The sequence below is a fragment of the Pongo abelii genome, chromosome X (genome assembly GCF_028885655.2).
Source record: "Pongo abelii isolate AG06213 chromosome X, NHGRI_mPonAbe1-v2.0_pri, whole genome shotgun sequence".
NCBI classification, from domain to species: domain Eukaryota; kingdom Metazoa; phylum Chordata; class Mammalia; order Primates; family Hominidae; genus Pongo; species Pongo abelii.
The window spans coordinates 160,209,362-160,231,557 of record NC_072008.2 but is presented as its reverse complement, the minus strand read 5'-3'; the positions used below and the strand labels follow the sequence as shown (position 1 = coordinate 160,231,557).

The following is a 22,196-nucleotide window of genomic DNA, read 5'->3' as shown; positions in this document are numbered from 1 at the left end:
AAATATTTTATATTATTTAAATTCCTTTAAATATATTGAGACTTGTTTTATGACCTAGGTTATGGTCTATCCTGGAGAATGTTTCATGTGCACTTGAAAAAAATGTGTATTTGGCAATTGTTGAATGGTGTGTTCTATGGTATCAGTTAGGTAAAATTTGTTGATAGTGTTGTTCAGATTTTATATATCCTTGCTGATCTTCTGTCTAGTTCCATCAACTATTGAAAATAGAGCATTGAAATGTCCATCTGTTATATTTGAATTTTCTTTTGTATTTTTAGTAGAGACGGGGTTTCCCCATGTTGGCCAGTCTGGTCTTGAACTCCTGACCTCAAGTGATCCACCCGCCTTGGCCTCACAAAGTGCTGGGATTACAGGCGTGAGCCACCGTGCTGGCCAATTTTCCTCTGTTGATTTTTAATTACATTGAAGCAGAAATTTAGACATAAATATGCTTCATTCACTCCAAGTTTGAGTTATTTTCTTAGGGTTTTCTCTAGCTATTACATTATGAGTCTTAACTAATCACAATCCACCTCAGATGAATACTCACTTAATTTTGGTGAAATATGGAGACTTTGCCTCAGTATGGCTACATTGTTTCCCACTTCTTTTGTGCTAGTAATGCCATGTATATTACATCTATATAGGTTATAAACCCTGAAAGACAGTGTAATACGTATTTTTTAATGCAATCTTATGTTTTTAAAAGAGAATAAATGAATAAAAATATGTTGAGAGGCTTTTATATTAGCTCACTTATTAACCATTTTTTCTGCTCTCCATTTCTTACTTTGAATTCCAGTTACTAACTGGTGTCATTTCCTTTCAGCCTGAAGGACTTCCTTGAGTATTTCTTGTAAGGAGGCATGCTAGCAATGAACTATGTTAGCCTTTGTTTATCTGGGAATGTCTTTTTTTAAACCTTCAATTTTTTTTTTTTTTTTTTTTTGAGATGGAGTCTCTCTCTGTCACCCAGGCTGGAGTGCAGTGGTGTGATCTCGGCTCACTGCAACCTCTGCCTTCCAGGTTCAAGCGATTCTTGTGCCTCAGCCTCCCAAGTAGCTGGGATTACAGGTGCATGCCACCACGTCTGGCTAATTATTGTATTTTTAGTAGAGACGGGGTTTCATCATGTTGGTCAGGTTGGTCTCGAACTCCTGACCTCAGGTGATCCGCCTGCCTTGGCCTCCCAAAGTGTTGAGATTACAGGCGTGAGCCACCGTGCCCAGCTAAACCTTCCATTTTTAAAGTATAGTTTTGCTAGATATAAAATTTGGGGGCTGGGTGCAGTGGTTCACATCTGTAATCTGAGCACTTTGGGAGGCTGAGGCAGGCAGATCATTTGAGCTCAGGAGGTTGAGGCTGCGATGAGCTGAGATCACACCACTGCACTCCAGCCTGGGTGACAGACTGAGACTCTGTCTCAAAACAAATTTTTTTTGGTTGATAGTATTTTTTTTTCTTTCAATGCTTTCAGTTTGTTGTTCCACTCCCTTGTGGCCTCCATTGTTTCTGATGAGAAGTCAGATGTTAATTTTATTGCGGTACCCTTCTATATGGGTCATTTATTTCTTCTGCTGTAATACTTTCAAAATTGTCTGTCTTTGGCTTTCAATAATTTAACCATGAAATATCTATGAGTGGCTCTCTTTGTGTTTATCTTACTTGGGGTTATTCAAACTTCTTGGATCCGATGAATGCTTTTCACCAAATGCTGGTGTTTAGCCATTATTTATTCAAATATTTATTCTGCCCCTTTCTCTTTCTCTTCTTCCTCAGAGCCTCCCATTACACATATCAAAATATGTGTTCAGTTTTAAGTCTGTTCTGCTTTTACTTCTTATTAGGAGACACTGATGACTTCCAGGCTCCTTACATGCCGGACCAGAAACTGAAATTCCTCTCTGTCCCCTAGGCTGGAGTGCCCTGGTGTGATCACAGCTCACTGCAACCTCCACCTGCTTGAGCTCAAGCAATCCTCCTGCTGCAGCCTCCCGAGTAGCTGGGACTATAGGTGTGCACCACCATGCCTGGCTAATTTTTTGTATTTTTTGTAGAGATGGGGTTTTGCCATACTTCCCAGAGTGGTCTTGAAGTCCTGGGCTCAAGCAATCCATATGGGCCACATTTTTATGTCTCTTCTACCTGAGTCAGAAAGCCAGGATGTAGAGCTCTCCTAGTCTGTCTCCTTTCTCTCAGGGACCACAGTCCTTCACTGACTGCTGTCCGCCATCTGAAAACAATGGATTTTCATATATTTTGCCCAATTTCTATCTGTTGATGGTGAGACAGTAATTCTGGACCCTCTTATTCCCTCGTGACCGTATTGATATTGAGAGACTTTATGTTTTGTTAAGACAAATATGCATGTTAAATTTTTTAGAGTAACTAGAATATAAATAGGACGTACTACTTCCAAACTAGTAGAGGAAAATAGCAAATAATGAAGGAAAATATCAGCTACTCAATAAAAGGTCAAGTAAGGGAAATAAAGAAATGGAAATGGGGCAGGCGCGGTGGCTCACGCCTGTAATCCCAGCACTTTGGGAGGCCGAGGCGGGAGGATCACGAGATCAGGCGATCGAGACCATCCTGGCCAACACGGTGAAACCCCATCTCTACTAAAAAACACAAAAAATTAGCCACACGTGGTGGCGGGCACCTCTAGTCCCAGCCAATTGGGAGGCTGAGGCAGGAGAATGGCGTGAACCCAGGAGGCAGAGCTTGCAGTGAGCCGAGATTGCGCCACTGCACTCCAGCCTGGGCCACAGAGCAAGACTCCGTCTCAAAAAAAAAAAAAAAAAAAAAAAAAAAAAGAAACCAAAATGTTGGAATAAGTAGAAAGTATAACATAATATGTTAAAAATAGATCCAAAAAGCATTAAGCAAAATAAATAGGTTAAATTATCCAGTTAGGATTTAAAAAAAAATCCAGCTATAAGCTGTTTATAAGAGATACATCTAAAGAATAGGGCCAAAAAAGACTGAAAGGGCAGGACTGGCTGGGCACAGTAGTGGCTCACGCCTGAAATCCCAGCACTTGGGGAGGCCAAAGCGGGAAGATCATTTGAGCCCAGGAGTTTGAGACCAGTTTAGGCAACATAGTGAGACCCCCGTCTCAACAAAAAAATTAAAAAATTAGTTGGGTGTGGTGGTGCGAACTTGTGGTCCCAACTACTTGGGATGCTGAGGCAGGAGAATCACTTGAACCGGGAGGTTGAGGCTGCAGTGAGCTGTGATTTTGCCAGTGTACTCCAGCCTGGGTGACTGAGTGAGACCCTGTCTGAAGAAAAAAAAAAAGAGAAGAAAAGAAAAAGAAAGGGCAGAACCTCCAGCTATGGCCAAATGTGGATAACAGCAAACAACCTCCCCAAAAAAGTAACTATAAAGCTGGACCAAATTGACAAAAACAAGCTTTTTGATCTGGAAGTCAATGGAAGATGACTCACAATCCAAGCGGCTGGATTTTGAGTAAGAACAGCGGGAGTCTGTGGCATTCTGGCCCAGGGCTGCTCCCATCCCTCCTGGCTTGCTGGACATGGAGGCTATGCCAAGGCGGGGAAGGCATGAAGACCAGCAGCTTCTCCCCATAGGCTTGAAGGGCGCTTGCTCATTTGGATTGGTGGGCAACACCTGTGCCCAGTGGTGTCATCGGTGGAAGTGACTTCTTGGAGGTGGGCGGGCTGGGAAGGGCAAACAGATCAGCTCTACTCAACTGAGGCTATGGATGTGCTTGCGGCAGTATATTTCTAGCTGACCAGAGACTGGAGGGGTCCCATGCTACTCACGCTCTCCTGGACTGTCCTGGGACTATGCACGTGTATATAAGAGATGTGAGAGGGCCCAGTGGAAAGCCCAGAAGACCTTAAAGCAGCCCGAACATTGAATAAGCTCCCCTACCCACACCCAGACCCAAGGACACAAGCCTTACTGGCTTGAGATGTTTGAGCACAGCTTCTGTCCAGTCATTGGCTGACCACCAAGCTAGGCAGATACAGGGTAGCCCCTAGGAAACCAGGCTTAAAATTTTTAACTAGAATATATATTTTTTAAATGGAAAAAATCTTCCCTGCCAGCCCACCTCCAAGAAGTCACTTCCACCGATCATGCCGCTGGGCACAGGTGTTGCCCACCAATCATCCAAATGAGTGAGCACCTTTCAAGCCTATGGGGAGAAGCTGTTGGTCTTCATGCCTTCCCCGCCTTGGCATAGCTTCCATGCTTAGCAAGCCAGGAGGGATGGGAGCAGCCCTGGGCCAGAATGCCACAGACTCCCGCTGTTCTTACTCAAAATCCAGCCCCTTGGATTATGAGACATTTTCCGTTGACTTCCAGATCAAAAAGCTTGTTTTTGTCAATTTTGTCCAGTTTTATATAAAGTTATTTTTTTGGGGAGGTTATTTGCTGATATCTGCATTTGGCCATAAGTGGAGGTCCTGCCCTTTTTTTTTTTTTTTTCCAGACAGGGTCTCACTCAGTCACCCAGGCTGGAGTGCAGTGGCACAATCACGGCTCACTGCAGCCTCGACCTCCTGGTTCAAGTGATCCTCCTGCCTCAGCCTCCCAAGTAGCTGAGACCCTAGGTGCGCACCACCATATCTGACTAATTTTTTGATAGTTTCAGGGCTTTTTTTCTTTTTTTTTTGAGATGGAGTCTCGCTCTGTCACCCAGGCTGGAGTGCAGTGGCTGGATCTTGGCTCACTGCAACCTCCGCCTCCTGGGTTCAAGCGATTCTCCTGCCTCAGCCTCCTGAGTAGCTGGGATTACAGGCACGCACCACCATGCCTGGCTAATTTTTGTATTTTTAGTAGAGACCGGGTTTCACCATGTTGGTCAGGCTGGTGTCGAACTCCTAACCTCAGGTGATCTGCCTGCCTCGGCCTCCCAAAGTGCTGGGATTACAGGCGTGAGTTGCCATGCCTGGGCCTTCTTTTTTTAAAAAAAATTAAAAAAAATTGTTTTTATAGAGACGGGGTCTCACTATGTTGCCCAAACTGGTCTCAAACTACTGGGCTCAAGTGATCTCCTCGCCTTGGCCTCCCCAAGTGCTGGCATTGCAGGTGTGAGCCACCACTGTGCCCAGCCAGTCCTGCCCTTTCAACCTTTTCTGGTTCTACCCTTTAGATGCGTCTCTGGTAAACAGCTTATAGCTGGATTTTAAAAAATCCAGTCTAACTGGAGAATTTAATCTATTTATTTTGCTTAATGCTTTTTGGATCTATTTCTTTTTTTCTTTTCTTTTTTTTTTTTTTTTTTTTGAGACAGAGTCTCACTCTGTTGCTCAGGCTGGAGTGCAGTGGCTCGATCTTGGCTTACTGCAAGCTCCGCCTCCCAGGTTCATGCCATTCTCCTGCCTCAGCCTCCCGAGTAGCTTGGACTACAGGTACCCGCCACCACGACCGGCTAATTTTTGTATTTTTAGTAGAGACAGGGTTTCACCATGTTAGCCAGGATGGTCTTGATCGCCTGACCTCGTGATCCTCCCGCCTTGGCCTCCCAAAGTGCTGGGATTACAGTCGTGAGCCGCCGTGCCTGGCTGTCTTTTGGATCTATTTCTAACATATTATACTTTCTACTTATTCCAATGTTTCTGTTTCTTTATTTCCCTTACTTGACCTTTTTTTGATTAGCTGATATTTTCCTTCATTATTTGCTATTTTCCTCTACTAGTTTGGAAGTAGTACATCCTATTTATATTCTAGTTATGCTAAAAAATTTAATATGCATATTTGTCTTAACAAAATGTAAAGTCTCTCAATATCAATACGGCCACGAGGGAATAAGAGGGTCCAGAATTAGTGTCTCACCATCAACAGATAGAAACTGGGCAAAATATATGAAAATCCATTGTTTTCAGATGGCGGACAGCAGTCAGTGAAGGACTGTGGTCCCTGAGAGAAAGGAGACAGACTAGGAGAGCTCTACATTCCGGCTTTCTGACTCAGGTAGAAGAAGCCATCATGAGAAGAAAAATCAGTCAATAGAAACAGACCCAGGGGAGTTTCTGTTGCTGCTCCAGTGTGTAAGGAGGCCAGAAGTCATCAGTCTGTCCTAAGAACGAGTAAAAGTGGAACACATTTAAAATCAACAACTCCTCTCAGATTTATCAGAGAATTGAAGTCACCGGGCAAACTGCTGCCCCCAAAATTGGGGAGACAGACAGGCGGGCACAGAGAATCACAACTCAGCAGAGCAGGAGGCCAGGCACAGGAACCAGTGCTGGCGTAGGGACATCCGAACTGCAATTGCTGAATTGCTGGGGGCTCAGTGCGGACAAGTCTGAGAGTTAAAACTCTGGGGTGGGGCAGTCTTATGGGGCTCCCATACTTTTGTAACTTTTACCTTTAGGAGCTCAACCAGGTTCTTACAGTGACAAAAATCTCATCATGCTTCTGGCAGGGGGAGGGGAAAGTGGTCATTTTGAAATATGCCCAGGGCGTTCTGTTCTTAACTAGGCCTGCCCTCAAGAGTAACCCTTACCAGGCCCAACCTATTAGGGTTTTGGCGGAGCCTAACTGACCTGAGGGAAGTGAAATACCCAACTCAGTCTTTTGTAGCCATCCTGGCCCACCTAAGCGGGGCACAGTCTGAGAAGCATTGGTGAAATTCACAGTCCAGGGGCACAGGCACGCCCAAAGACAGAAACCTAATCACAGGACTGAATGCTTTTCCTCCCTCCACATTCTGCTCTATCATTATGGCCTATTCGCAGCAGGTCCTTTTATCCAGTATGTGTCCAGCTTTTGACAAAAAAAAAAAAAAAAAAAAAAAGTAAAAAAAGGTAAAAAAAGGCAAGGCATACTAAAGGCCAAAAAACACAGTTCAAAAAGATAGAGCCAGTACCAGAAGCAGACTCAGCTATGACAGGGGTGTTGGAATGATCAGACCAGAAGTTTAAAATAACTATGATTAAAATGCTAAGGGCTCTAATGGAAATACGAGACAACAAGCAAAAACATGGCCACAATTAGCCGCAAGGGAGGATGGGAAATAAAGTTTTTAGCTGTGAAGCCATATACGCTATTAACCTTTGGGCATTTTATTTCTAAAAAGGAGAAGCAGAGAATGGATACTGGGGGACACTTAGCAGTCTCTTCCACAGTGTCTTTCATCAGTTTTGGAAATTTCTCAGGTATTGTTTATTAAAATATTTTATATTCCCTATTCTCCTTTTTTTCCTCTAGAAATCCAACTAAATATATGTGTGACCTGTCTATCTTATTGTCTCTCTGTGCTGCATTCTGGGTAATTTCCTTAAATCCATCTTCCAGTTCACTATTTCTTTCTTCAGCTATGTTTAATATGCTGTTTAAACTTTAAAAGTCCAATTTCAATTGTCATATTTTTCATTTCTAGGAGCTCTTTTTGGTTTTCTTTCAAGGGTATCTAGTCATTTTATATTCTCTTGCTTTTTTGTTACAGTTTCAATATTTCCTTTTATTTCTTTAAGCATATTAATTATACTTATAGTCTTTGTCATATAACTTCAAAGGCTGCTACCTTTGCAGGACTGATACTTGAATTCACATGTTAAATGTTTCTATAACTCATGGTGGCTTGTTTCCTTGTACATTTTAGGATTTTTAAAAATTACGTATTTTGGAATTTTCTATAGCAGTGCTTTGAGTCCTGTGTTTAAAGGACATCCCTCCCTCCACAGAGGATTTGTGCTTGCTTCTGCTGGTCACTCTGGAGCAATATGACCTCTGAACCACTTCATTTAAAACTTAAATAGGCCAGGTGTGGTGGCTCATGCCTGTAATCTCAGCACTTTGGGAGGCTGAGGCACTGCACCTGGCCTATTTAAGTTCTATATTGAGAACTTGTTTCTAAAATAAAAAACTTTAAAAATGTATTTTATTTATGTTTTAAACTGCTATTTTTATCAGGCTGTCACAATCTAAGTAAAACCTCTATGTAAGATAGTTGAATGCAGCTTCAAGACAAATCCAGTAGCCTTCTCCAGCAGCCAGATCACTGTTTTTTGTTTTGTTTTGTTTTGTTTGTTTGTTTTGAGACAGGGCCTCACTCTCACTCTCTCATCACTCTCTCACTCTGTCACCCAGGCTGGAGTGCAGTGGCGCAATCCCAGCTTACTGCAACCTCCGCCTCCCGGGTTCAAGTGATTCTTGTGCCTCAACCTCCCAAGTAGCTGGGATTACAGGCACGTGCCACCATGCCCAGCTCAGTTTTTTTTTTTTTTTTTTTTTGTTGTATTTTTAGTAGAGACAGGGTTTCCCCATGTTGGCCGGGCTGGTCTTGAACTCCTGACCTCAGGTGAGCCTCCCAAAGTACTGGGATTACAGGTGTAAGCCACCGTGCCCGGCTGAATCACTGTTTCTAAGTCCCTCCGAGAGAGATTCTGGAGTGTCCACTACTCTATGCCTAGACCACTCTAAAAGAACAGTTCAGCTTGTGGCTATAAGCTCTCAGGGGAGGGGGAACATTTTCCTTTTATTCCACTTCACCCCAGATCCAAGGTCGAGATCAGCACACATCCTCTTTTTTATTTGGGATATGTCTTCCTAGGTCACCTGTTCTAGTAGATTTCTGTGGCTGCTGTAATAAATTACCACAGAGTTAGTGGCTTACAGCAACACAGATTTCACATCTTCCATTTCAGTAGATCAGCCATCCAAAATAGATTTCACTGGACAGAAATCAAGGTGTTGGTGGGGCTGCATTCCAGTGGAGGGTCCTGGCTCCTGGGCTAACCCCAGAGTGGCTTACTCCTCTGGCTCAGAGGATTCGCCTCATTTCTCACCTCATCACCTTGCTCTTTCCTACCAGCTCAGCCATTCACGCATATGCCTTTAGATTGCCCCCAACATCTTGTGGGTTCTGGGCCACATTGCTCCCAAAGCCTCCACAGCTTTCTCAGGCTGCACTCGCTCCCTGCCACCCTCCAGCTGCCCTTCCCCTCTACTACATCTCCATGGTGGAGAGTCACAGCTTTATAGACTCCGCCAGTTACGGTGTGGAGAAGGCATTGGCAGTGTCCCAAGATGAGGAGAGGTGCAGTTCACCTCTGTCCCTTTAGGTGGCCCGTTGGTCTCCATGTTCTCCGTGGGGCTCTTCTAGTCTCCAGCCTGGGCCTTTGCAGCCCAAATTCCACAGCCAGAGAACCACAACACTCACATGTGCCAGTCTGCCCACACCCCTCCCTGTCACTCTGAGGATGCCACCCAGCCGGGGCAGCCCTCAAGGAGGCTCCAGGCAGGGCTCAGGGCTGACTTGGCGGGTGTCTCAGGGATCAGTTGTGAGTGCTGGCTCCTCACTTTTCTGCTCTGTCCATGGCAATGAACATCTATGGCATAACTGCAGTGCTGTGACTGTTGCATTTATCGTTTCTTCCCCCACTAGAAAGTCTGCTCTGAGCAGGCAGAGCTCACTGCTGCAACCTAGTCCCCAGGACAGTGTGTGGTGCAGACTAGGGGTTCAAATGGAGGTGAATGAATGGGCGACTCAGAGCGTGGGCCAGCGGGCAGTGTAAGCACAAGATGGGAAATGATAACATGGGGCAGGGAGTGGGGTGGCACTTGAGTCCCCGGCCAGCCCGGCACATCCCCCTTTCCACCATGGGCAGTCCAGAGAGACCAAGAAGGCCTCCTTCCCCACCTTCCCCCAAACCCTCCAAGGCGCTCAGGAGGTAGCTTCTCTCTCTACTCAGTATCTTAAATAAACTGTTTATTCAGAAGGAACAATTAAAGAAAGCAACTATGATATGGATTACAAAAACAAACAAGCATAGATCCTCTCCAGGCTCCAGGGTGAGATGGCCCCGCGCCGCAAAGACTGCCAGCCCTGGGCTGGGTGCATCAGTGGGCTAGCATGTGTGTGTGAGTGCCGACACGCACGCACACACAAGCACACACACGCACACCCGCCACCCACAGGGGTGTGGACAGAAATGAATGACTGTGTGTGTCTGCAGCTTGGCCCCTTCCCCACCCCCCAAAGTAGCAGCGGCTGTGTGGGCCCCGCAGCAGCAAAAGTGAGGCCTTCTTCTTCCCCTCCCCCTCCCCAGCTCTCGCTCTGAGACCCCATCTCCTCTGGCGGTAGTTTGGCCACCCTCACTCACAAAGAGCCCCAGTGATCCCGTCAAGACATCTGGGGAAAGAGGAAAAAAAAAAAAAAAGCCCACCAGATGTGTGGCCGGGAACCTGCCCAGTAGCTCCTAGGCCATGGATGTGGGCGGCCACTGCACCTCTGGGTCCCCATCCCCTGGGAGGCCCCAGCCCCGAGAGGCCCAAGCCCTTGGTGGAGAAACAGGGAGGTGACAACACCAGCGATGGCAAACTCGTCTCCCCCAAGCGGCCATTTGGGCCTGAAGGGGGAAGCGCAGGGAGGCGCAGGGCCTAGCCGAGCTGGCCGAGCACCCAGGGCCGGGGCCTGGGCCTGGACAACCACCTGGAGAGGGAACCCCCACCCCCATCCCGCAAAGAAAAAAGTAACAGTCGCAGAAGAGGCAGGCTCCGAGCGTGGTCCCGCCGTAGGCACGTTGATTAGGATGGCAGCCCGCGTGAGGTATTGCGCTCTCCCTCCAGCACCCTGCTCAGGCCGAGCCCTCCCGCCCTCCCCTCCCTTGCCACACGAGTGGGCAGGGACACCCGTGGGTGGGGGTGGGGCAGGGGCCGGCCCACCGGCCACGGGGCCCTAGGTGGGGGCCAGCTCGAAGGCGCCATCACTGGTGGGGGTGGTGAAGAAGGAGGGCGGGTTGGAGGCCGCAGATTCCTGCCCCTCATTGCCCTGCTCCTGCGAGCGGCGCTCCTCCAGCCTCAGGCTGCGCTCAAAGTCCAGCAACTGCCCCATGAAGTTGAAGTTGGGGGAGATGTTAGACTTCTTCCTCTTGACCAGGTCATAGGCATCGTTGAGAGAGAGGTGGAGCTTCTGCATGAGGTAGGCCACGGTGACGGTGACAGAACGGCTGACCCCCGCCAGGCAGTGGACGAGCACCCCGCAGTTCTGGGACAAGGCCTCATCTAGATGGGGCAGGACAGGGCCCGGGAAACCCGGAGGGCAGGCGTGTGTGAGGCCGAGGCCTTCTGAAGGGCCCTCAAAGACCCCGCCCTGCCCCCTGAGCCAGATGGCCACGGCCTGGAGGTTTTGCTAGTGGCCTCTGGGGGCCGCCCTAGCTCTGCCTGTCCCCTAGAAGTGCCACCTTGGCTTTTGGCTCTGGGAATGGCAGCTGGGCTTGGGAGGAGTACTCACAAGGGGGAGGCCAGAGCAGGCCTTGGGGAGGACAGGAGGGAAGGGTGGGTGGGGTGGACTCACCAATGAACTCAATGGCCTCCGGAAAGAACTGCGACAGGTTCTGGCTCCAGTGGTCGGAGATGGGGATCTGCTTGTAGTGAAAGTCGCCATTCTTCTCAAAGAAGTTTGGGAGGTTGGGGGTGACATTGAGGATGTAGCGGATGCCCAGTTTGGCCAGGCTCTCCAAATTGGCGGAATCCCGGGCACTGCCCAGATAGAGGTTGGGCAGGATCTGGACGGGGAAGGATGCCCGCAGCCCCACTGGTGGGGGTGTGGCACCCTCCGAATCCAGGCCACAGCTCATGGAGTCGCGGTCAGCCTCGGATTCCGCATCAGAGCAGTCGGAACCCAGGCACAGGCTGCCCAACCCCACCACAGGCACTGGACTGGGCACCGGGGCCATGCTGGAGCCGGCACGGCCACCAAGGCTGGTCTCACACAGGTGAGGGCACTCGGCCTGGAATCTGCTGAAGCCTCCTGTTGGGGAGAGGGCATGGGGCCTGCTGACCTGGCCTCCTGGGCAGCCAGGTGCCTCTGTCTGGGGCTGGGGAGCTAACCCTAGACAACTTGGAGGGTTTGCAAATGTTCCCAAAGGGAACACAAAAACCAGCAGCCTGGTGTGTCCTGGTGCCCACGTGGGGCCCTAGCCACCCTCACTCAGCTGGGGCTACAAGAAGCTGGGCTCACGCTGAGCCACCGGAAAGGATCTTACACCCCTAGGGTCAAGCTGAGGCAGGTGTGAGGGCTCAACAGAGCCAAGATGTACTGCCAGCCTTAGGGAGGACTGCGGCCATCAGTTAAAGAAAAGGAAGAACTCAGATGTCAGTTCTCTGCCTGGGCATCTCCTGACCCTCAGGGATGAAGTGGGACCCCAAGATGTGGGGAACTTGGGGGAGAATATGACATTCCACCAGAATGGTTCTAAAGTCTCAAGAAGCCAGCATCTCTATTTACAGATACTATTTACCCGGGCTGGAAACCTGACACTTTATATGCTGTTCGGGAGGCTAAGGTGGGAGGATCGCTTGAGCCCAGGAGGCTTCAGTGAGCCGTGATTGCACCAATGCTGTCTGACCCCTGCCTCCCTTGCTCATTGCTGAGCAGGTTGGGGAGGTGGGGATACCCTTGCCGAGACCCTGGGGAGCCCGCACTTTGTACTTCGCTCTTGAGCATCCTGAGAACTAGCTCAGGTCAGGCTAATTCTCCCCATTTTCCAGGCTCAGAGATTGGGCTGCCGAGGGTGAAGAACTTGCCCACGGTCACACTCAGGCTTCCCTCCTCTCAAAGCAGCCTGGCAGGTCATCAGGGGAGGGGGGCCTCAACTCGCTTTAGAAAAAAAGAAGTGGGGCTGGCCTAAGGTCAAATGAATCCCGAACCCCCTGGAAGGAGGACCCCGTGGCACCTACCCTGGAGGTAGTAGGCCAGGTAGCCTTCCTCTCGCAGCTTCTGCAGCAGGGTGCCCAGCACCGACTCGGCCTCCCACTCCTCGGCCTCGGCCTCGGCCTCCCCGCGCCGGCGCCGGCCCCCACCCTGGTCGTACAGGAGCACGGGGGCAGGCGGGGGCGGCTGCAGCGGCGGCCCAGGCAGGAGCGCGCGCACCGACAGGCTGCCCCTCCGCAGGCGGCGCAGCAGGAGCGCCGGCAGGGCCACGCTCAGCGCCCCACCGATGCGCGCCGACTCGTACAGCTCGCGGCTGCGGCAGTCCAGGAGCAGGAGCCGCGGCCGCGGGGGCGACAGCTCCCGGCGCAGCCACAGGCACGAGCGGCCCAGACCCTCCATGGGCGATCGGCTCCCTACAGGCCGGGCCACGGGCGCTGCGGAGAGAGAGAAGGCGCGGTGTGAGCTACCGGAGGGCCGAGGGGGCTCAGACTTGAAGCCGGCCCCGCGTCCTGAAGGCGGGAGCCCAAGGTCCCCCACCGTGAGGATTCCCAACAAGGCGCCCCAAGAAAACCCCCAGGCAGCAGCTCGGCCCGGGGAAGGGTCCTCGAGAAGAGGGCTGAGCGGCTAACCGCCCCTTCGAGGCTCATCTTGGGGTACCCTGAGGCCGCAGCCACCTCCCTCCATACCCCCTTTCTGCTCCTCTCTCGGCCTTCTCGCGAACGCTCCCCAAGTTCGAGCTTCCGACTCTGGTTGGGGGTGTGCGTGTGAGGAGTGCTGTTCGAGGCCTAGATCTCGGTGGGCCAGGGGAACAGAGGAGGCGCCGAGGTGCTGGGCCTCAGCGAGTCCTCTCAGAGGTGACCTGGCCCCCGGTCCCCCATCTCCCCCTACCCCTAGGAGAGAACAAAAGGAAAGAGACCTGGAGCGAGATCCGGCGGTGGACGACCGCGCGTGGACGTTCTGGCCACGGCCACGGCCACGGCGGAACGCGAGGCGCCGTCCCGGGGCAGGGAGTCCCCAGGCCTGGCCGCCAGGAGAGGGCGGGGCGGCGGTGCAGGCTCGCACGTGGAAGCCGAGCCCCGCGCAGCCCGCGCACCGGCCGCTTCCTGGCAGCCGGACCCAGCTTCCACCTTGGAAACTGCCTTCGGACGTGGAGTTACAACTCCGAGGGGCGGGCCGGGGCGGGGCTCCGGGGGCGGGCCCGGCGGGCCGGTGAGCCAACGGGTGCTAGCCGAAGCAGTCGGGTGGGACCTGCGAGTCGGCTGAGCTGGGGCTTCCACCGAGGCGGGACGGGGTCGGGGCAGAGGCCAAGGGCAGGTCAGGGGCCCAGCAGGGGACCAGCTGCGGCTCCCCTGGCCGGCGCCAGCCTGGCCTCGGGAGGCAGGGGGAGGGGTGAGCACCAGAGCCCAGCCCCTCTGCCGCAGAAGCTGCCTCCAACCCAACTCACAGGGTGATACCGGACCATCTTCTCCCCTGCCTGGATCTCAGTGGCCCCATCTCTGTAATGGGCTCATAGCTAGCAGCTTGGGCAAACTTGGGATGCCACCGAAATCACGGAGGGGAGGAAGGAAGCAGGACCAGAAACTTAGTGCAGCTTTGGCCCAGAGTTCTGCTGCAGGGCTAGGCAGGCAGGGGTAGCTCCTGGATACCTACCAATCCCAGCCCGCTTCACTCGCACAGGACTGGCCAAAAGCACCCAGGAACCCTGAGCTCCCAGCCCTAAACTGGGGCACTCTGCTCTTATCACATTACTGATCCTAAGAGTCACCCCTGGCTCCCCCCTCTGCCTCCTTCCCTTAACCCCCCTTCGGCTGATCAAAGTGGAAAGAAGTAGTTTCTACCTAAATATCTCTCACATCCACGCCTCTCTCCCCTGTCCCCTGCCTTAGCCGAGGGCTCAAATTCATCAGCTTTAGGCCAGGTCACTGTCATGTCTTGCACAACAGTCTCCCTGCCTCCGGGCCTGCAACGACCTGCCCTCCACCCTGCCCTGCCCAGCCCTGCCCAATGTCAGAATGCCATCCACTCAACCAAGGCTGGTGGCCTCCATCCTTTCCTCCATGGGCACAACAGGCGGGACAGATCCACAGGCAGCAAGAGCACCCGACAAGGTCTCAGGTGTGGTGAGCGCTGAGACAGGAGACCAGGGTCAGGGGGAGGTGTCCACAATGCTGATCTGGCTAAAAGTCCCTTCTCTGCTTAAAGCTCAACAAAAGCAAATAACAGTGTTGAAGGAAAATGTACGACAGATAAGATAAAGCTCATATCCAACCAAAAGGTTAAGACCCCTGGAGATAAATGGGCAAAGAACCTGAAAACACTGCAGACTGTGGGAAGGAGGGGATGCGGGGGCCTAACGAATATTTGGGGGAAGGTTCAACTTCAGGCGTGGAAGGAAAGCCACTCCAATAAACAAGTAACAATGACCAACGAGGTAACACTTCCCACCTACTGCATTAGAAATGTTCTCATTTTTGAGAACACGCAGTGCTGGCAAGATTGCTGTGAAATCAGCGTGCTGTTCAACTGTTTCAGGGTTATATATTGGTACGGCCCCTTTGGAAATTAATCTGGCAATATCAAGAGCTAGGAAAAAATCCCAACCCTTTGACCACTTTTGGGAATCTAAGGAACTAAAGTAAAAGAAAGCAAAGTTATGCACACGGGAATGGGCACCACAAAGCATTTTTCTAGTAAGTGGAAAATGCAAAGCAAACTACGAGTCCAAAGACTCCTCTCAGTAGCCATGGAGTTAGAGGAGAAAATGTCTGAGGTCATGGTTAGGTAAGAGGGCAGGTGATGGAAAGCTAGGTGGGTCACCTCTAAGGGGCTTCCAGTTTGCCTCTCTCCCTCCCTTTCGGGCAGTGGGCTGCTAGCCAGGGACTCCCAGGACCCTGGCACTGGGCTGCTTTCTGGCCACACCCCCCATGTCCCTGCCTCTAACATGAGTCCTAATTCCTGCACCCAAGGGCTTTGGGCAGCTGGACTGTGCCCTTCCTTCTCTCACCCAGCCCAGGCCTCCCTCCTATGCCCCCTGCCCAGATTCTGAGATTCTGCTCATTCTTCAGGCCCCTTCCTCCAGGCAGCCTTCCCAACTTGGAGCCAGTAGTCTCCCTCCTCTGTGCTCCCTAGTGTGGTCACTTTCCCCCTTTCTCAGTGTGTTCCTGGGGCAGGGACTTTGTCTTCTGTTTTCTGTCTCACAGCCTAGCTCCACAGTGGTGGAGGTGGACACCCGCACCCAGCCTGGGGGCTGCCTCCAGGCCCACTGCAGCTGTGAGTGGGAGCTCAGAGTGGGCAGGAGGTTCTGCCATGTGCCAGTCTTGTTGTGGATAGTGGGGGTGGCACAGGGCTGTGACCAGCAGGGAGCTGGACAGCCACTTCCCCCGCCCGCCCTGCCGTGGGGGCTCAGTTTGGCTAGAGAGGGAGCTCCTGAGGTGCTCAGGGGCGCTCTCTGGAGAGGGCTCCCTGGAGGTGAGAGGAGCTGGGCTGGGATGAGGACGGGGAGAGGCAACCTCCGCAATGGGGAAGGGAGGGGAAGCCTAGGATCCAAGGGTCCACGTCTCCCGACGCTTGGCGAGGGGCTCCCCTGCACCTAACTGCGGAGCCCTGCTGGCAAGCCCTCCCACCGGGAGAAAGCATTTGGGAGGAGGCCATGAGGGGCTCAATTTCCAAAGTCAGAGCTCAGTGCTCGGGGCCCACAGAGCCCGCAGCGCCAGCAACAGGACAAATGGGAACCTGTTGCCATCTCCGCACTGCAGGGCTGAGCGCAGCCAACCCCCTAACCCCCCCTCACCCGCGACCCTCGCCGGGCCGCCCCCACTCAGGTCCCCCGTAGCGCCGGCTCTGGGCGCCGCCCCTTCGGCAGCCGCTCCCGGGTGCGCTGTGCTGGGGGAGGCCGCGCCGCGCGCCCGGGCCTCGTCTGGCCCCCTCCGGCGGGCGGAGCCAGGCCGCGCGCTCGCTGCCCGCCGCAGGGTGGGCGCTGCGCCTGCCGCCCCCGCCCCCGCCGGGCGCCCCGGGCCTCCGCCGGGCTCGGCCAGCGCCCCCTGGAGGCCGCCGGGACGCCGCCGCCTGCAGGCCTCGCGCGCGCCGCGTGCGCCCTCTGGTCCCCGGAGCCTCCTGAGAGCGGCGCCGCGCCGCCTTCCCCTACGAAATGCACCGTTCCCGCCGGGCCGAGTGACAGGATTTCGGCTGTCGCGGCCGGGTCACATGGCCAAGAGCACAAGTCCCAGCGACAGCGTGCCTGCCAAATCCAGTGTCTTTTCCACCAAATCCACTTTCTGCTGGGGATGGCTTTCTGCTTTTCCTGGTCGGTCTCCTCGCGGGACTGGGAGTTCCTCCAAGGCAGGAACGGGTGTGTGCCCGGCCCCAAGCTGGCCCCAGCCCCCAGTGCAGGGCCTGGCACGCGCCCGGCGCTCGCGGAAGAAATGCTCGTTAACAAAGAAGGCATGAATGAATGAAACCAATTGTTGCCTGAGGGAGCTGCTCCTGCTTTTCCTTCTGCCGATCACACACTCCTCCCCCACCCCGACACGCACAAGCACACGTGCACACACAGCCCTCTCCGTAACACACACGCAGGCAGGCACCCAGACAGCGCGCGCGGACGCCAGCCCCCATGGAACCCACCTACTACGTGCTTGCCGGGCAGCTGGCGCCCCTTTGGTCCCACCTGGGCCGCCTCTATTTCAGCGCCGGGCTCTCTCCGCCGCCTCCCCGCCCCTCCCCGGGGCCCCTTGCTTCCACATCTAAGTATCCTACCTTGGACCCCAAAGTGCCTTCTTTATCTCTTAGGGAAGAGGCCAAGCCAGTCGCTGGGGAGTCTCAAGGTCTGTTTAGGGAGGCACCTGGGGGGCCCAAGGCTGCTGAGCCGCTGCCGAAGGAGAGTCAGAGGTGCCTGGCAGGGATGCCACCAAATGCTGCAGCCTCTACAGCCCGCGTGCCAGGTGTTGGGGGGGAGGGAGGGAGGGACTCAGAGATGTGCTGGGGGTGTCGAAGGTTATTTGTGATGGGGGCGGGGCAGGGTGCTGGAGAGCGTGAATCCAGCAGGTGTGCGCGCGTGCCGGGGTGGATGAGAGTGCGCGTTGGAGATGCTGGAGGTGTGTGCCTGGGACGTGGGGAGCGTCAGCCGCTGGGATGTGGGTTTCTGATGGGACCTCGCTCCGGGGTGGGTGGACTGCAGTGTCTCTGGGCTGGCAACGTGGGTGGAGTGTCAGTAATGGGCAGATGGGGAGTTCGAGGTGGTGGGGGCATCGTAGGGGAGCTATGTTAGTGCAGGTATCGCAGAGATGTGTTGGAAGCGTGCGTGTGCGCCTGGGTGTGTACTGGGGCGTGGCAGGGTCTCGATGGGTTGGCATGAGTTGGGGACAGTGGTGAGTGGTGGGGCAGGGGCTGCTAGTGTGTGCACTACAGGCACCCGGGTCTGTGGTGCGTGGTTTGTATGCGCGCGAGTGTGCAGCCGGTGTAAGTGGCAGGAGACACGGGAGGTGCACGGGCGGGGTGCGGGGGTGTGCGGAGCAGCACCGAATGGGTGTCGTAGGGGCGCGTGCGCCGGCCTCGTGGGGTGTGCGTTGTCAGGACTTTGGGGGTGCAGGGTGGAGGAGCGTACGTCGGGGCGGGGGCAGCCAGGCCGGGTGGGGTGGGGGTGGGGTGGGGGTCCCCAGGGCGCCGCTTGCTCCACTCACCTCCGCTCTGCTCGGTTCTCCGCGCCGGTTCCCTGCGTCGCGGCCGGGAAGTTTCCGAAGCTCGGGCGGCGGGAAGCGCCACTGCTGCCGCCTAACGCCACCGGAACCCCGGGTGGCGGCCTCTCCTGGAGCCGAGGGGCAGCCGCCGCCGCCGCTGCGGAGGGAAACTCCAAATCCCGCCTCCGCCGCCGCTGCCTCCTCCGCCTCTGCTGCCGCCGCCTCCTCCCCTCCAGTCGCCGTCTTCTCCGCCCCCTGCCCAGGAGGGGCACTGTAGCTGGCGGCTCGCGGGGAGGGAGCGGGGAGGGGCCGCGGCCTGCCCGGCGTCTCCCTCCACCTCCCACGCGCCCCCCGCCTTCCTCCCACCTGCAAGCCTCTAGGCCAGTCCTGCCCGACGCGCCCTGCGCTCCCCGGTCCCCAGTGGCGCTATTGAGTGGGGGCTCCGGAGCTTGGGGCGCGGGAGTGGGGTTGGGGGCCCTGAACTAGGCTGGGCCTGGGCTAGGGGGACGGTTACAGCGCAGAATCTGCACTGGCACCCCAGCGAAGGGGCCCATTGAGGACTGGGCACAACTTGGTCCCCCACAGCCACCTCCTGCTCCCACAGTGGAGAGGGTATAAAGTCTGGCTGACAGCGCTGCCAATTCCATCCCCCACCCCAGGTCCCCCTGCAGTGTCTCCTCTCATTCTCATGTGTCAGATTCTGGCTAATAGTAATAACATTTGAGCCTCAGTGCCTGGAAGGGGTGGAGCCAGGACGTTTGGGTGGGGGAGGGGCTGGAAGCGAATAGGGAGCGGCTGTTGTCACTAGGTCCCGTTAGCTTTCTCCTCTGTGCCAAAGGTCACACGCATTGCCATCAAGGACCTCATTTTATCCTTACAGCAGTTCTGGAAGTCTGAGGAGATTGTCCCCATGCTACAGCCAGGGAAACTGAGGCCGTGGCTCCCTGGTGATGGCACAATAGTGTAGTGGCAGAGTAGGATGTGGCTTGGGCTGGCTGAGTTCAGAAGCCTCGAGCCAGAGCGAGTGTGAGTGCGGAAGATTGCGTGGGGAGGGGAGGCAGAGGACAGCCCGTGGAGATGTGCACCGGCCTTCCTGGGGCTCCCAGAGCAGCAGTGTATGAGCCCAGCCTCGTGCCTGCAGTGGGGGATTGCCTGAGACCCGGCAGGAGGCTATGAGCATCAAGGGCCGTCTTCTCCGCCCAGTGAGCGCAGGATAAGGTGCGGCCAGGCAGGGCTGGGATGCCAGCAGCTCCGCTGGCCGCTTGGCTGTGTCTGCGGCAGCGCTGAATTCCCCTGAGTCATTACCCCTGGAAGAGACGAGGGCAGCAGCTTTGCCTCTGGAGCCCAGGTCCCTGTCCCATCTGGGTCTCCATTTCCTGGTCTGTACGTTTGGGGAGAGAGGTGGGACCATGTGATCTCCAAGGGCCCTCCTAGCTGTGCTGCAGTTTCAAGCCATGGTGCATGAGCTGGGAGGGTCCTGCTGTCGCCAGCCAGGCCTGCCCACCCAGCTCTGGGCCCCGACTGCTCCTCTGCACCTTTTCAGCCTTGGCAGCAGCACAGCCCCTCCTGGGAGCAGGCCTCTGGCCCTGCAACCCTCTCCCTGCTCTGGACGCTGGGCCTCATGGGACTGCACTGGGGCTCTCCCCTACAGCCTTGGGGAGTCATGCTGCCCAGGACTTGAGCTTGCACCTACCCGAGCCACACCATGCAGGCGAGCACATGCAGCTGCCACTGGTGCCCGTACTGCTAGATGTGCCGAAGTTACGGAACCTTTCCTAAGAAATCAATATTCCATAGAAGCTGTGCCCTAAAAACAGGGAGCTGGCTTTCACATTCCCCCTCCACCAAGGGCGCCTCCTGTTTGGGAAGGACGTATGACAGCTGTGCCCGTGGCCTGGGTGCCCAGCTGACCCCCGGCAAAGGCTTGGTGGGTGAGCTGACTCAGAGGAGTTTCTAGCAAGGCTTGTTAACATCCCCCCCTCCGCCACCATCCGGTGCTTTAGTGACTCAGGGCTGAGAGGCTGGCGGAGAAACATTTGGATTAAAGAATGCCACCCTCGCCCCTGCACAGCTCCCACTCCAGCCCTCCTGGTGTCTCTGCTCTCCAGGCAACAAGACCCATCCGTTGCCGGAAGAGGAGCATGCAAAGGCCAGGCCTGCCCGGAGATGCCCGGGGAGCTCTCGAGGCACAGGCCTGCTCGGCCTCAGGAAATAGCGGTTCCCTCTTCATCCCCAGGGCTGGGGAAGAAAATGCAGAACGCTCCCAAGGGGGACTTGAGTGAGTGCAAGTTTGCTTCACAGAACCGAGGGCACAGCTGGGCCTCTGACTCCGAAGCAGCTGGGTCCATCTGCTGCTGACGGGAGTCTCAGGGTGAGGCGACGGGGCCTCCCCAGCCCTCGCCCTTCATTCCACCCGGAACCCCAAGGCCACTGCCGTCCTTCCTGTCCCTTCCTTGGAGATGGCCACTGGGAAGTGGCCATCTTGTTTCCTGTCAGACCCCACGCCCTCCCGAATCCCAAAGGTGCTCCCCAGAGACCTCGAAAGCAGCCACAGGAACCGCCAGCCCCGGGCAAGGTGGAGGGGCAAGGGAGCTGCACTTTGCTTGGGGTAGAGAGGTCTTTAGCCTGGCAGTGCCTCCGGCGGCCGGCCCAACTCACACCGTCTGACATGGAGGGCTTTGGCTGAAGGCATCCATATCTGTTAAGGGACAGTTTGTTCAGGGCCCGATTCCGGGCCACTCTCTAGGCAAATGAGGTTTTGGGGAGAGACTATGGGAAAGGTGATGGCCGTCAAAGCCTCACACCTGGCACAGGGGCAGGCATGTTCCTGCCATAAGCCAAACCCCCTCCTCAGGGCCCCGCCCAGGGTCCCCAGGCTGCCCTGCTGTTGGCTTGTCTCAGCACACCACGGCGCCTGCTGCTGCTGCCTCCGAGTGCTGGGTCCTCCCTGCCTGTGTCCCTGCACGGAACCCGGATCACATCTGCGGGCTCCGGAGCCAGGGTGCACACACATCCAATACTTCATTTCTGGGTAACCACTGGGTCCTACAGAGATGGCTTCTGCAGCTGAAGCCTTCTGTTCACATGACAATCCCCCCCGCATCAACCCTCCAACTCCTCCCTCTGCACCCTCCCAGATCTGAAGCGCTTCAGCCAGCATCTTCTAGATGTACCCCGCTACCAGTTACCATGTCTTCAGAAGCACCCTACCTGTCTGCAGCCGCTCCCAAAGGAGCCCTGCCCAGACATTTGAAACAAAATGGCTCTGAAATGTCACTTGCAGACGAGGTCAAAGGCAGGCCAGCCGGGCAGCTGAGTGCCCAGGGGTGTGAGCACCAGGGAGGGACAGGAGGTAGGTGAGAGGGAAGGGAGGGGGGCAGAGCATAGAGCGCCAGCCTGTGCAGCAATTGATTTCTGCAGGCCGGGACCCGGTGAGCCATTACCACCCCCATTTGGGGAGGGCTCAGGTTCAGGTTCAATACAATCCCCCTCTGGCCAGCTGTACTGGCTCCCTCTCCTTGTCTTGTCCTCCCGAGCAGCAGTGCATGTGCGTCTGGATATACATTACCGATGATATAATCCTTTTACTGGGAGAGCCAGCCACCCACACCCCTGGGCTGGACAGGGGAAGGGAAGTGAGGGGAGACAAGGAGCCTCTGTCCAGACCCCGTGCAGGGGAAGAGGAGGAGAGAGGGCAGCAGGTGACTTTCCCGCGTGGCCCAGGGACGTCCAGGGCTAAGGGAACCGGGAGAGAGGGGAGCCACCAAGGGTGAAACGATGGGTCTGGGGAGATTGGGGGTGCCAAGGAGGTGCCCAGTCCACCCGGCTCCCCTGCTGCAGATCCCCCCAACCTTTGCCCTGCCTGGCCCAGGAGGAAAGGCCCA

General features: G+C 55.0%; 1 protein-coding gene across 2 annotated transcripts; it reads right to left on the bottom strand.

Moving 5' to 3' along the window:
- Positions 1-9,658: 9,658 nt before the first annotated feature.
- On the bottom strand, positions 9,659-18,626 carry DUSP9 (dual specificity phosphatase 9). Of its 2 annotated transcripts, none has more exons than XM_054545232.1 (4): positions 13,554-13,754; positions 12,664-13,071; positions 11,279-11,734; positions 9,659-10,986 (listed from the first exon to the last, which is right to left on the bottom strand). In XM_054545232.1, exons 2-4 carry the CDS (start codon positions 13,034-13,036, stop codon positions 10,661-10,663), a joined length of 1,155 nt encoding a protein of 384 aa, XP_054401207.1. In that variant the 5' UTR covers positions 13,037-13,071; positions 13,554-13,754; the 3' UTR covers positions 9,659-10,660. The 2 variants fall into 2 exon arrangements, with proteins under 2 accessions (XP_054401207.1, XP_024096510.1); XM_024240742.3 differs by lacking the exon at positions 13,554-13,754 and adding an exon at positions 18,316-18,626 and having other exon boundaries at positions 9,660-10,986.
- Between the last annotated feature and the right edge of the window lie 3,570 nt (positions 18,627-22,196).

What these genes read in the sequence shown, in the direction of transcription:
- DUSP9 (XM_024240742.3), bottom strand. Translation starts at nt 13,036, where the DNA reads ATGGAGGGTCTGGGCCGCTCGTGCCTGTGGCTGCGCCGGGAGCTGTCG. An exon ending in CCTGGCCTACTACCTCCAGG is followed by an intron (nt 11,735 to 12,663) that starts GTAGGTGCCACG and finishes TCTCCCCAACAG; the next exon opens with GAGGCTTCAGCAGATTCCAG. An exon ending in GGAGGCCATTGAGTTCATTG is followed by an intron (nt 10,987 to 11,278) that starts GTGAGTCCACCC and finishes TGCCCCATCTAG; the next exon opens with ATGAGGCCTTGTCCCAGAAC.